Source organism: Typopeltis vanoorti, chromosome 21, assembly GCF_054136105.1.
Source record: "Typopeltis vanoorti isolate ZY-2024b chromosome 21, IOZ_Tvanoo_1.0, whole genome shotgun sequence".
NCBI classification, from domain to species: domain Eukaryota; kingdom Metazoa; phylum Arthropoda; class Arachnida; order Uropygi; family Thelyphonidae; genus Typopeltis; species Typopeltis vanoorti.
In genome coordinates, this window is record NC_143569.1 from 10,909,686 (window position 1) to 10,925,954 (window position 16,269).

The 16,269-nt window shown below is 36.0% G+C and overlaps 1 protein-coding gene across 1 annotated transcript in view; it reads left to right on the plus strand.

The window, feature by feature from the left end:
- The window catches only part of LOC150094618 (protein eyes shut homolog), a 190,900-nt gene that overhangs the window by 87,121 nt on the left and 87,510 nt on the right, over positions 1-16,269 (plus strand). Inside the window, exon 4 of the mRNA XM_090411607.1 lies at positions 1,939-2,058. Within this exon, the coding sequence (XP_090267733.1) occupies positions 1,939-2,058 (120 nt within the window). The remainder of the gene's footprint in view (positions 1-1,938; positions 2,059-16,269) is intronic.

Consider the following 16,269-nt stretch of genomic DNA (forward strand, 5'->3'; position numbering starts at 1 on the left):
GGCAGCAAAAGCTCTAGCTATGCACCTGGTCAAGACATTTAAACTATTGAAAGGTAGTTACAGGGTTGACACTGTGAAGATCTGTCATATGGTAGAACAAGGGTAAGAAGTGAGGACGGGGGGGGGGGGGGGGAGCATTCCTTGAAGTTGCAATGATGGAAATGATAAGGAAGATAGATGGCAAGGAGTGAGAGTGGTTTTTTTTCTGTGGAGGGTGGTGCATTATCAGCCATTTTCTGATAGTGTGGTGGTGACATGAATGATAAATGACTTTAAGGAGTGATATACAGGGGGAGTACCCAAAAATAACCGGAATCTGAAGTTGGTGTGCATACATTTTCTAGTTACTTATGATGCCGTTAGACATCATGAGCATGCAATAGCGGTTTCAGTCTTTCAAGTGGTGTCATCCTGTGTGAACTGGTTTGTTGTTCTGGCTGCCTTTTTTCTTTTCTTTTTTTTTTTTTTTGTTAGTGCTTACAAGCATGTTTGGCGATTTTATGATGGCTAACCACAGAATGTGCATGAAATATTGCTTTCTTTTAAATAAAACTGCAGCTGAAGCTATTGCTATGCTTCACCCAAGCCTCTAAGGAGGACCCTTTAGGTAAATGCAGGTCTACCAGTAGTTTCCCATTTCAGAAATGAGGGCATGTCAGGTGAAGACCAATCATGATCTGGCTGACCTTCAACAAGCAGAAATGATGAAAACATCGAAAAGGTTTGCTAGGCAATCAGTGAAGATCGTCAAAAGACCATTGAGCAAGTTTCTGAAGAGACAAATTTGTCATGGAGTTTGTTCCAGTAAATTTTAATAGAAGATTTACAAATGAAATGTCTACTAAATTTATGCCTCGTTTGCTCACAGAGGATAAAAAAAAATCATGTGAATGTTTGCTGCGATTTGAGGGGTAGCAAATTCTTAATGATCAGAACTTTCTTTTAAAAGTTGTGAGTGGGGATGAGTCTTGGTGCTACAACTATGATCAAGAAAGAAAACAGGTATCAAGACAATGGAAACATGCAAATTCACTGAGACCCAAGAAGGCATGTCAAGTTTGATCAAACATCAAGACAGTGTTGATTATCTGTTTTTTTTTTTTTTTTTTTATGTGAACAGAATTGTACACAAAGAATTTGTTCCTGCTGGACATACAGTGAACCAACATTTTTATCTCAACATTTTGAGAAGACTGTGTGATAGTGTGTGACAAAAACAGCCAGAAATGTGGAATAGCAGAGATTGGTTGCTGCAGCCCACACAGCCCTGTCTGTCCAACAGTTTTTGACAAAAAACAAGTGACTTTTGTTTTCATTCCCATGGATAAAGAAAACTGTGAAAGGGCAGCGATTCATTGATGTGGATGAAATGAAAGAAAAGTCACTGGAGCCATAAACGATATTCATGTTGAAAAGTCTATTTCCATCAGTGGAAAAAACATTGGGCCAAGTGCATTGACTCACATGGAGAGTCAATGCACTTCTTCAAAGTTTTACAAAAAACTTTGAAGAAGACTAGAATATGGTATTATAAACTTTAATAAAAAATAAAAAAAATTTAAATAATTCTGGTTAGTTTGGGGTACCCCCCTCTTGTAACATGCTTTGTGTAGCCTATGATGGGCTTCCCACGATGAGTCTTGTGACTCCATATAAATTCTGAATAATAAGATAATTAGGTTATCTAACTCTGAATGCACCCATAGTACTGAATATACTATATGCTTACAACCATCCTTGGTTGTGATTTACGTAATTGTGTAGCCTATGATGGGCTTCCCACGACGAGTCTTGCGACTCCATATAAATTCTGAATAATAAGATAATTAGGTTATCTAACTCTGAATGCACCCATAGTACTGAATATACTATATGCTTACAACCATCCTTGGTTGGGATTTACATAATTAAAAAGATATTTTTCTTTTATTGAAACAGGAGGTGCATCTGATCTTGCTGCACTAGTTAAAGATGCTGTTGGAGATGAGCCATCAACTTTTAATGGATGCATTCAACTATTTGAAGTAAATGGAAGAGTATATGAATTGGATTTCTCAGGTAACTTCATCAAGTTTTCTTAGGTCTATCCATTTTGATTATCATCTTTAAGATGGTCATGAAGTCAGACAACTCATTATAGGTGAGTTGTTAATTACTACTACAGTTATTATAATACATGCTTAAATGCATTCACCATCTTTACATTCTATTGAAGTGTATGCATATAGGAAATATCTTTCCTATATACATATCACTCCTCCTATCTACCAAACTCTGCACTCCACATTCCCTCAGCCTATCTTCATAACAAACATTGTACAGTCAAAATACCATCTTGTTATCCTTCTCTTCACTCTTTCCACAGTAATTTATTCCCTTCAAATCATAGGAACCAAATTTGAGAACAATAGTCCGAGCGTTGTCTGATCAGAGCTTTATGCAATGGAATTACAACTCTATCTCTGCAGGTCAGCATCCTTCTCAGTATTGCAGCAATCATCTGGATCACCCCATCTTTGCAATATGTTCTCTGAATTTCAAGTTTCAATCAATCATTATCCCCAGATCCCTTACTTTCTCCAGTACATTTCTTCAAACGGAGTGTGCAGCATCTCATTGATGTATCCCAAACCTTGAGACTTTACATTTAGCTGAATTAAACGAAAAACCCCTTTCATTTGCCCATCTGTCCAGTTTATTCAAATCCTCTTGCATGGCTACCACATTTGCACTATTATTAATAATGCATTAATAATAGTGCATGACATTGACCATATGTCACTCCATTGACATGTTGACAATGTCATTGATATAAAGGTTAAAAAATACAGGTCCCAGTACTGAGCCCTGCAGGATCCCACTTCTAACCTTCTGCTTCCTTGATACTATCCCCCCCACACATAAAATCCTGAATCCAGTTCACTAACCAGACATCTAAACCCATTTGCTGCAACTTAAATATCAGCTTATGTGGTACCCTGTCAAATAGCTTTGTAAAATGGCAGAATATTCCTTTCCCTCAACCATTGCTCTTGTCATTTTATTATAAAAGGCAATCATATTACTAAAACAAGAGTGCCCCTTAATAAATCCATGCTGACTCTCACAGATAATATTACCCTCATCTTCCCAACATTGTAAATGATCCCTCACTAATTTCTCCAGGATCTTAACAACTACTGATTAAATGCAAACTCATCTATAGTTCGACACGTCCAGTCTTCTACCACCCTTATGTAATGGCACTATCTTACCCTCCTTCCACTCCTTGGGTACCTCTCCTATGGTTAAGATAGTGCCATTAAGTTGTCCAGTGAATACTTTAGTGGGATATTTCATCCTGGAGAAGTAGGTTTTAATACTAGAAAGGTAAGACAAGTTCAAGGTTCAGAATGCAAGATCAACAGAGCTGTCAGTTCTTTAGCACATTCTCTCAAAACCCGTGGTGTAATACCATCCAGTCCCACAACATTACTGACATCCAGAGTACTTGGTATTTGGAACACTCCCTCATCTTGCATTCTGAACCTCGAACTTGTCTTACCCTTCTAGTATTAAAACCTACTTCTCCAGGATGAAATATCCCACTAAAGCATTCATTGGACAACTCCACTATGTCCTTGGTATCACTCACTCTGTTCCCATTTTTATCCAGCAATCTCATTCTTTCATGATCATTCCTCCTCCTCCTGGCCACAAACCAAAAAAAATTCCTTAGGAGTTTCTTTGAATCCCAAGGCCAATCTCTTCTCATATTCCGGTTTTGCCTTCCTTATCATTCTAGTCTTTTTCTTGGCCTTCATGCATCTGCTCTTCTTCCTCCTCTCTCATTTCTTTTTTTACAGTTTTGCAGTTCCCATTTGGTATTATTTGTCATCCACTTTATACCAAATTGTGTTCTCTTCGTTACTCGCAATATACAACTTGCAATTGCTGCTAATAAATATTCCTTCACAAGTTCCCATGCACTGATAATATCTTGCCTTCCAATTCCTCCATCCATGGAATTGCCTGAAGTTGATATCTAAGACTCTTATCTGCCTTATAATTCAGCATACATTCCTTTTTTTTTTCTCTTTGATACTCCTGCATGTCTATTCATCTTCCATGTCAAAACCATATAGTTACTTTCTCCAACTGGGGGCAGAGATGCCATCTCAGTTATAATCAGCTCTTCTGATGCTATGACTAAATCGAAAACTTTTGAACCTTCTGTTCCTTCTCCTACATGTTGCCTAAGACATTTTTCCCAAAAGAATTCCAGAAATTCTTTCCTTTAGTGTTGCATGGTGATCAGCATTCATTTCAGAAATTATGGACTTTACAACCGTGTTATAAATAAATCTTTTAATTTCCTGACGTTTCGACCTTCATATTAAGATCATCATCTGGAGCATATGCAGATATACAGGACAAGCTGAGTTACATTACATACAGTAAGCTAGAGAAACAATGATTTCATCAAAGATTATTCTACTGGCATGACCTCTAGTGGAAAAAAATTTTTTTTTTTTTAACAAAATTCTCTACCAGACCTCAATAAAATACAAACACAAACCAGACTACAATAAAACTATAACCATTCTTTACATTAAAGGGACATCAGATAAAATAAACAGAATACTACAAAAATACAACCTCAAAGCTACCTTTAAACCTCCTGCAAAATTAAAAAACCTACTCAACTCATCCAAAGACCGACTCCCTCTGCTGGCCCACCCTGGAGTATACCGTATTTATTGCACCTGTAACATACCATATATATAGAGGAAACAGGATGCACAATTCCTTTCAGACAAAAAGAACATAAACGACACATTAAATATAATAATTATATTTTTTCCTGATTATATTATATCTAGAGCATATACAAATATACAGGACAAGCTGAGTTACATTACATACAGTAAGCTAGAGAAACAATGATTTCATCAAAGGTTATTCTACTGACATCATGCCAGTAGAATAACCTTTGATGAATTTTTTTTTTTTTTAACAAAATTCTCTACAAGTCCTCAATAAAATACAAAGACAAACCAGACTACAATAAAACTATAACCATTCTTTACATTAAAGGGACATCAGATAAAATAAACAGAATCCAGTCATACCCCGAAGTTACTTGATAGGTGGGACCAACAAAAAGCGTGTAAGTTTAATTCGAATAACTCAGGTATAATTTTGCATACAAACATACAAAATATTAGTTAATTGGGACCAAAGGTTTACAAAAACACCTATTTTTTTTAAGAAATATAATCATAATTGTAGTTTTTCGTACATAAAAAAAGAAAGTTATTTCTATGTCAATGGTTTCATAAAATCTAATAGATTCGTCTGATGGCATAATGTCTTTTTCTTGTCATGCAAAATTTCTTCATAGCAAGCGAATGATTTTTTTATTCCTTACCTTGTGGCTACAATTTCTTCCTCGTTAGAATCTATGTCCTCCAAAATCTGTAAACCTTTCTTTTATGATTGTTCTTACTGTGGATTCCTGTAGATCAAACTTCTTTGCTAGCTCACAAATTTTCATTCCACCTCAAAATCCTTAAGGATGTTGAGTTTTGTTTCCAAAGTTAATGTTTTTCTTTTCTTGCTAGCTGTAGAAGAATTGGACTTGCTTCTTTTGAATGACTTTATTATTTTTTGTGATAAAATTTTTATCAAGAACACAACATTAAACAATTGCAAGATTTGTAGACTATAAAAATAGTGTATGAATGGAGACCATGCAAAACACGTCAGTGCTTGCTCACAGCATGTGTGACACTGGCGAATGCGGCCGGTGCCGGAAAGATACGACTAGTGGTGAAGCAGGATGGGAATACATACATATATGAAACCGCGTAACTCCGGATTCGCGTAAGTCGGGGTATGACTGTACTACAAAAATACAACCTCAATGTTACCTTTAAACCTCCTGCAAAATTAAAAAACCTACTCAACTCATCCAAAGACCCACTCCCTCTGCTGGTCCACCCTGGAGTATACCATATTTATTGCACCTGTAACATACCATATATAGGGGGGAAACAGGATGCACAATTCCTATCAGACAAAAAGAACATAAACGACACTAAATATAATAATTATGGTGGAGCTGGCCTTTCTGATCATGCCTTGAACACCTTACATAGAATCGACTAGAAAAGCACTAGCTGTCTACATCACACCAAAACATGGTATGAACACAAATTTAAGGAAGCCTGTGAGATCATTATCAACCACCCCAATCTGAACAATAATGATGGTCTAAAAATCCCAAACATATGGAAAGCACATATTCAGCCCACGAAACCTTCCTCTCTAAGAGTAACTATAAACAGGACTGTAGATAATCCAGGATCCTAAATCAAAAATAACAATTGTAATGCTAAAAATAGGACATCATTGTTACTGAAAGAAAACTATCTGTAAGAAAGAATGTTTATTCATGTTATCATAAATAGAATTTAACTTGATGTAGTTTCTAAATAATAATTTTTTTTTTTTTCTGCTAGAGGCCAGTAGAATAACCTTTGATCAAATCATTGTTTATCTTGCTTACTGTATGTAAATGTAACTCAGCTTGTCCTGTATATTTGTATATGCTCCAGATGATGATCTTAATATGAAGATCAAAATGTCGGGAAATTAAAAGAGTTATTTATAACACAGTTGTAAAGACCATAATTTCTAAAATGAATTCCAGAAATTCCATCCCTTATTACTATATGAAGTTTCCTCTTCTTAATTTATTTGTAGTTAAAATCTCCCAAAACAATCCTCTTTGCACTTGCCAAGCTCAACTGCCTAAACATCTCCTACTCTTCACCCTATAGGCTCATTGACTTGTAGCAATATCCTACTAAATATTCTGTCCTGCCCACCTCTACCTCACACTATATACTTTCAAAACAGTTAGTGCCATTATTCTCCAAATCCTTCTCTCTGAGAGGACATAAGTCATCACTTATCATAAGCAATATTCAACCATTGTGTTTTCCCTTCCTATCCTGTCAAAAAATGGTGCATCTTGTTACTTCTATTCCTGTCAGTATATCATCTGTCAACCACATCTCATAGATCCCAATAATCTTTGGCCAGCTGAAGCTATCATTGCTGCCAATTCATCTCTTTTATTCCTGATACTTCTGGTATTAGTATAAAGAATCAAGACATTGTCACTGTTTCTATACCTATCATTATCTCCTCCAGATTCCACTGGATTCAGCATTACCCTATGTATTCCCTCTTCTCCCAAGCACCTATTCCCACTAACATGCACCTTGATAAATAATGTTGATGACTGTTTTATTATGGAGTAATCGGTTATTGGAACTGGTTTTTTTCTATAATCAGGTTTCATAGTTTTTAATTCGTCCTTTTTTTGTCAATTGTGGATGTGTCTGATTTGTATTATTATTACTTCAAAGCCTCCATGGAATCTGGAGACTCATTATGGGAAGTCGAATACTCACAGACCACATTGACTATCATACCATACCCTGAACACATTTTTCATAGGTAAGTCAATCTTAACAGTAATGGAAGAAGATAATTCTGAATGAAAAGTGTAAGGTTGGCTTTCAGTTTCAGAAAGCTGCTCTGTGGTTTATGTTCTTCTTCTTTAGTAAGGCAACTTCTGTCCAATTGAAAATTCTTAAAGAAAATTTAGTCGTTAACTTTTGGTGCAACTTTAAAAGCCATTATCATTGCATCTTATAAGAAAAATTAATCTGTTATGATAAATGATTTGTTTTATCTGTAATTTTTCAAATTTATTCACTTTTAAGAGCATAGACTCACTATGAAATTGGGTATCATTGTGAAGGCTTCTGTGGACTGAGGTCACACTACCCATGTATTGCTGGTATTCTTATACATAAAAAAACAGATCATGCAGAAATAATTTATTGGGTAATAATTTATTGGGTAGAAATAATAAACTAAAATAGAGATTCTCAGAGGTAACATACATAATGAAATATTTGAAAACAAGAATAACATTGGGAAGCACACACTTGCTGTGAAGTTGTTTGCTGGTTCATGGTCTGCTGTGAAACTGGTAACCAATGTGTGTCCTGGGTAATTAGAGAAGACCAGACTCAATGTAAAATCATCCCTTGTTTTTTGTTCCACCTATTGCAAATGTTTAACATTAATGACGTTCAATGTTCAGAATATTGACATATACCAGCAAGAAGATTATAATTCTCTTGTAATGTGTTAATCATGCCCCATAGTTTGGTTACCTAGTTTTCAAGGGGATGAAGTCTTATCATAAAGGGTTCAGGGAAAACTGATCATTTCTGATCTCTGGAATTTAGAATATGAAGAAATGCAATTTGCAGAGCATCAGTAGGAGGAGGATGGATGTGATGGAGACATAAGTTGTTTGAGGATTTGTTACTGAGTTAATGTGAAAGAATTTTTTTTATTATTATTGAATGGTAGAAGCAGGGATAGGTCAAGAAGTCAGCCATAAAAACTATATAAGGAAGACATCTGCAAGGGATTGGAAAATAGATTTTTTGCATGGAGTGTGGCTGGTGAACGGAATTCTTTGCCTGAGAGTGTTGGTTCCATGAAAATTCATCGAAAAAATAGTTAATTGAAAGGCAATTCATCTAATGAACAATTCATCGAAAAAAAACAATTAATGAAAAATTTCATTAAATTGATCCAGCCAAAGCAGAATTACTAATATTATTTCAAAACTTTTTTTCGAAAATGTGATGATAAAAGTGATCCATTTAGAACAAAAACTGAACCGTGCAGACAGCTTCTTGTACCGACAACTACTAATTCCATTAAGTCAGAGAGTTATTGTAATACATAATTTGGACACGTTATTTCTTTGTTGCCCCAAATATAGCTGAACTGAAAACTGGAACGGTTTGACATTTTCTTGTAAAAGTTTCAAATAGCGAATCTGAATCAGATTCGCTATTTGAAACTTTTATTCATCCCGTAATAATTCTATTTGAATTAGTATGGGATGAATAAAATGCTTTCCATAATAATTGCTGTATTGAAGTCACATATTACTACTAGTAACAATAATAATAATAATGAAGCCTGGGTAGGCTGGGCTTTTCCTCCCGGAAATAGGCAAATCATTCCCATGAACAGACATGAAACAGTTATCGGATGAGAAAGACAATAAGAAACCATATTATTCTATAATTATTCCTTATTAAAGTAGCATTGCTTTCTCACTCTGAATGGCTCAGTATTTGTTCTAAATGGATCATTTTTGAAAAGTTAAAATTTTCGGTGAATTGTTTTTTTTTATATGAATTGCATTTTTGACAAATTGTTGTTCTATGAATTGTTCATTCGATTAATTGCCTTTTCGATGAACTCTTCGGATACTGAGAGTATTGATGAGTTCATGGCACAGTTTGATGATGTGTATATAACAATGAATGAGTAATGAGTCTCTTGACTCTATGGAGGCCTGATGGTAATAATTCTTTTTTTATTACCAACATTTGCTGCTTGCTGTGCTTTTTCATCCTTTTTTTAATCTCTCTCTTACTTTTAACTTCTTTAATTTTTCTCCTATATTTGAGGATATACACTGAAAGATGATATTGATTTCATGTGTATTGACAGGACATATTCAGTCATTTTTACTGTTTCAACATGCTTTTATTTTTGACAAATGAATAGGATTGTCATTTTAATGTTAATAAGCATAAAAGCTTAAGCCCTAGAATCTTCATTCTATTTTCTAGAATTGTGCACTAGATGGAATAGGAAATCCATGAGGTATGAGTAATAATTGATAGAGACCTGACATTAAAGGAATTAATGAAATCTACACTGCACATTACTACTATGATAATGAGAACAACAAATAAAAATAAGACAGCTGAATCACTGTACAAAGTCTTGATCGTGGGCCAATTGGTGCAAAATTGGTCTCTTCCTTTACATTGTGGTGAGAAACTCTGGAAGGTCCAGTAACTAAGGTAGAATTGGGTCTCTGGACTGTTGATACCAAGAAATTGAAATTACAGAATTTAGTGGATAGGATAGGCAGAAAAGAAGTGAGAAGTGACATTTGAGTTGGTAATGATAGCTTACATGATCTTAATAGAGGGGAGAATAGAGTGGAGATTGAAAGAGGAACAACAACAAGTGACTATCAAAGAAAACTGTATAATAGTTTCTGGTGAATGAACAAGAGAGAGAGTAATGAGTTGAATATTTAGGTGAAAAGTGATGGGTGAGTAAATGGTGTCATGAATACAAGGGGTTTGGATGAATTTAAATTTCAGTATGAAAGATATGTTGCTGGTTGAGCAAAATCTCTTGCATTGAATATACTGACTCTTTTGTTAATAATTTCTTAATGGTATGCTAACATTTAATTTAATTAAATAAGTAGTTATTATTATTATTATTATTCAGGATATCCATGGAGCGGCAAGACTCTGTGAAAATCCCATTCTAGACAACTCTATCATGGTTGAACTACCTCCATGCAAAGAAACACTCCTCACCCTCTTGCTCATGACTTCCCTTTCACTTGGTTCTTCCCCTTGTTCTACCACAGGAAAGAACTTCCCAGTGTCAACCCTCTAACTATTTCTCATTACAAATACCTCAGTCATATCACCTCTCCTTCTCTCCATCAAACTTTGCAGTCCATATTCCCTCAGTCCATCCTAATAACTAACATTGTTCCATCCCAATACCATTTTTGTTGTCTGCCTCTACACTCTTCCAAGATTACTTTATCTCCTTCAAATCCTGGCCACCAAATATGAGCACAATAGTCTCATTGATCCCAATAATCTTTGGACAGGCTCAGATATTAGCACCACCAGTTCATCTCCTTTACTCTGGATACTCCTGGAATAAGAATAAAGAAACATCAATATAGTGTCAGTGTTTCTCTACCTGTCATTATTCCCTCTAGACTGGATTCTACATTACATCTTGTATTCCTCCTTCTCCTAAGTTACTATTCTCACAAGAGGCCACTTCTACTACCATCCACCCTGATAATTATAGTTTCCCTATTCCAACACTTCCGCTTGTTCAGTGAACATCACTCTCTCCAGATGCCTATTTCCTTCCTCATTCAAATGCAAGCCATCTCTCACATACAGTTCTTTTCTGTCCTCAAATGCCCTCCAAGCAATCCAAGCCGCTCTTCTACATATTATGGCTTTCATACGATTATTATTGACGCTCTTCTCCTCAGCTCTGTATTATCATAACTGGGTAATACACTGACTGTTTTTCCTCTCTCTCACTTCTGCCATACAACCTCAAGCATAAACCTCAGATCTGTTGCAACTCAATTCATACCGTCTCTCAATCATTGATACCCACCATCACAGTTATCTCACCTACTCTTTCATCTCACTTAATTGTATAGTCACACACTCTGTTCCTTTCTTGCTCACCTTCATCTCTCCTCTTACACTTTATATCCTTGCTATCTCACTTACCTGCCATTCTGTCATTTCTGCATTCCTGTCTCCCACACTTTCTTGCCTTCCTCTAATTTTCTCTCCTCCCCTGGTTCTCCTATTCATTTTTCTTCTATCTTTCCCATAACACTCTCCTACCCTCATTCACTTTGCATCTATTCTTTCTGGTGTCCTAATCTTTTCTTTCTCACTTCTTAACTTTTTCCTTATATTTTCTACTTCTTCCTTCAGTGCATCTCCCCCCCCCCCAAGAAACCTTTTTAAGCTCAACATTCACCCTCCCATTCAACACTAACAATATCATCTTTCAAACCTACTACACTCCCTAATTGTATATTCTTATTCACATACTGTTCATCTTCCTCACCCTCAGTCATGCTACTTGTCTCTTCTCTCTCTCAGTTGGCATTCACTCGTTTCTGACATAATGCTGCCAAAATCTGTTATGCTAATTTCTATATCACCAAGCTCCTCCCATTTTCTACATTTTAAGCAGACATGCATCCCTCAGTCTCTCACATGCCACAAGCACTGCATGCTACAAAATCCCATAGTATGCTATGTAAAATATAGTTCTGAAATTATGTACTGGGTGATAACGTTTCAGCAAACTGAATTGCAGTTTCCATCATTATTCATGTAGAATTACATGAATTAATTCATGTAATTCATATAATAATTACATGAATTAATATCACTCATGTAGAATGAATTACTTTAATTACAGTATATCTGATATTCACTTTGCTGTTCTCTAATGGTGTTCTCATTTCTCTGTCCCTTGCTGCTGTACCTTCTTCTTGGCTTCCTGCTATTCCCTCTCTTTCCGTGGTTCTCTCACCCTCTTTCCTATCATTTCCATTGCTATCTCTTACTTATCTTGTTTTCCACATGTCAGTTATCTTTTAAGTCTTCTTATCTCTCCCTTCACATGAGATCAACTCATTTTTCACCTTCCATTTTCTCCCTCTCAATATGTCTATCTCTTTCCCGAAGCACCTACCATTGCTTGACTTTCACCTACTCAACCTCACCAGTCACATTTCCTAATATTAAATCCATCTTCATGTCCAGGGCTGGAATTTTGCAAAAAATTTACTCACCCTATACCTCCTTTGAATTTTTTTTAATGTCCCAGTAAGTTAACAAGAGTTCTGTAGAGAGATTAGTGATGTTACATTTTTTTTTAAAGATTTTGTTTAACGTTACTTTTTATTATTAAATAAAAATATTCTCTTTTGTCCAGTCTGTCTGCAGCTACTTGCCATAGGCAAGTGGGGTAACATATTTGTTGAGCCCTGTCCATATCAAACGTTCTTTCTCACCCTCAAGCATATTATTGATATCTCTATGCCAAGCACTGACTTGTTCCTGCACCTCTACCACTACTACTAAAACCAGCAATAGTGGTATTGATATAACCCAGCTCTTCCCACTGCCTACATTTTGTAGCATGCTACAAAATTTTGTAGGATACTGTGCAGAATGTAATTATTAAATGGTGACCCACAGGACAACAACACGTCATTTAGAATACTACACAAATGCAACCTCAATGTCACCTTTAAACCTCCTGAAAATTAAAGAACTTATTCAACTCCTCTAAAGATTCCTGTCCTCCCCTGGAGGAAGGTGATCCTTAGAAGAGTTTAATATGGAGTTTACCATATTTAATGCACCTGTAACCTGCCTCATATAGGTGAAACTGAATGTACAATTCTTATCTGGAAAAAGGAACATAAACACATTAAATTCAATACCTACGGTAAATCGCCTTTCGGATCATGCCCTTGATACTCTACATAGGATTGAATGGAAAGGCACCAGTTCATTACATCACCAAAACTTGGTATGAGAGCAAATTTAAGGAGGCCTATGAAATTTTAATCAACCGTCCTAATCTCAAGAATAACAATGGCCTAAAAATCCCAAGAATATGGATGGCATGATTCTACCCACATAACCTCTTGTCTATTATAAATCATAATTATGACTTCATATCCTGAAGTAATTCAGGATATTAGCCTTGGAATAACAACCACTTTTATTAAATTATTGATTAGACTACTACAAGAGTATAAAACATAATTTGAATTTGTTCTCTGGCCATGTAAAAATAGGGTATAGCTTTGATGTAGGATTTTTTTCCTACTAGAGGTCAGGCCAGTTAAATAACAGTTGATCAAATTAGTGTTACTTTGACTTACTTTTTGAATTGTAATTAATTTGTCTCAGTGTGTGTGTGTGTGTGTGTGTGTGTATTATTATTATGTGACACCTCCATTATTATTTTATTATTATTACGTGACTAACATCATCTATGCCATCTACTGGCCACCATAATTAGCATTTTCACAGACAATCACAAACATCCATGCCCACGGTGGTATTCAAACCCATAGCCTTTTGGCTGGAGAGCAGATATGCTAACCACTTGGCCAACCAGGTGTGTGTGTACTCCAGATGATAACCTTAACATGAAGTTTGAAAAGTATGGAAGTTGAAATAATTATTCTTAACATGGTACAACACACACACACACAAAAAAAAATACACTAATAAAAAACACTACAAACATTTAAAACTACAAAATGCAAACTCTCCTCACTCAACAATGAAACAATCTGGGCAAGACCAACTGTAAATTCAGAATAAATACACTAATTAAAACATATTTTTTTTCCCACTACACTGTTCTCAATACTGTAATATACACCCTCTATTGCATACTGCTGTGCAGAATGAGAAAATATTTTTTCTCCTCTATTTTATTATTATTATTATCCCAGACCCCCATGGAGTCAAAGACTCATCTAGAAGGTCCTTTTGTCACACACACAGCTCATCATATAGTGCCTTAAGCACACGCTCAGGTAAGAAATTTCAATCATTCACAACTCTGAATGCAAAAACCTGCCTCTCACACCCTCCAGGGATGACCTCTGGACCCTTTCCAACATCTGATTTTTTGAAAACCAGGTGACCAAATCTGTGCATCGTAGTCCATGTGTGGCCTAATCATAGCCTTATACAATGGAACAAGAATATTCTTACTTCTACAAGTCAGTGTCCTCTGCATCATTCCCAGAATTCTTTGGCAATGTATCTCCTAAATTTCACATCCATATCCACTATCACCCCAAGATCTCTCATTTTTCCTCCACCTCCAACAATACAGGGTGTTCGGGATAAATTTGACATATTTATAATTAATTATATTTTTCCGTAAGTTACATGTATTAACACACACTTCTCTTCATTTAAAAGTTTGGACCCTTCTTCATTCATATACAAGATGTCAGAAAGGATGGATAGCTGGAACCCACCTGAATCATGGAAGAGAATAACTTGTATCATGATGATTCGTGCCCGCCATCAAAATAAGGATATTACGACTGCTGCCCAATGCTCCCTGAATACAGTAAAAACAATCAGGCATGAACTAGAGACTTGCAATGGTGACTACGAGGATGTAGCAAGAAGAAAGATCCCTAGCAGACGATCTGATTGCGTTCGTACAGCAGAATTCCTCGCAAATCTGCAGGAACAGGTGTTGAAGAACCCTGGCATTGGAATTCGGGCTTTGTTCGTGGAGTTGCTAATTGTAGTCAAGCCCTGGATAACAAGGGTAGCCAATGGTAGGCCGTATGTATGGCAGCAGGATTCGGCCCCTTGCCACACCTCTGGGAAAAGTCAAGAATGGTTGTCTGAAAATTTCTACGACTTCACCAGTCCAAATGTTTGGCCTCCAAACTCCCCAGACCTTAACCCCATGGATTATTTTGTATGGGGCGCAGTTGAAAAAGACACCAATCGCACTTCCAGTAATACAAAAGCCCAGTTAATGGATAAAATTAAAACAGTTTTTGCGGCCCTTCCCAGGGAGACTGTAGCATCAGCTTGTTCGAGGTTCCGAAGCAGAATTGAAGCTGTGATCGATGCTAATGGTGGTTATTTTGAGTAAATCTTGTTGATAGTATTGTAATTAACTCTGCCTGTAATGTTTTTTTGTCAATTCATTAAATTTAATAGATACAAAGAAGATTTTCTTTTTCCTTACGAAACTGTCAAATTTATCCCGAACACCCTGTATATCCCCACCAAGCATAAATTCTACATTCCATCTTTGTTTCCCAAATTTTAAAACCTTACATTTTTCAACATTGAACACTCATGCCCATTCACTTAATTTATTCAAGTCTTCTTGTACAGCGCAACATCTTCTCTACTCTTCATATTTTGTCCCAACTTTGCATCATCTGCAAACAAACCGAATATCCCCTTCCAGATCTTCGCCAATATCATTAACATACAGGTTAAACAGCAGTGGTCCTAAAATTGACCCGAGGCACACCACTAGTGACTTTCCTCTTCTGGGATATTGCTCCTCCATTCACAACTTGCTGATACCTATCAGATATCCAGTCTCCGATCCAATGCACTAATGAAATATCCAGCCTCATCCACTCTAGTTTGACTATCAACTTATCATGTGGTAATCTATCAAAAGCCTTTGCAAAATCTAAGCATACTACTGTGTATCTTTCACCTCTGTCCAAGGAAGCCATCACCTTATTGTAATAAGTAAGTTAATTACAAAAACATGACCTCCCATTAGCAAATCCATGCTATCCATCAAAGATAATACCATTGTTAGAAGAAACACACGTATAAACCACAGTGAAAATTATTTAATTGTAAATATTTCATCATAAGTATCTTAGGACATCATCAGTACAGTATTTAAACAAAAATTAGGAATAACATACAGTTAGGGCGCATGATTACAATAGAATCTCATGAAAACGTGCATAACGTGCTAAAGTAGTACAAA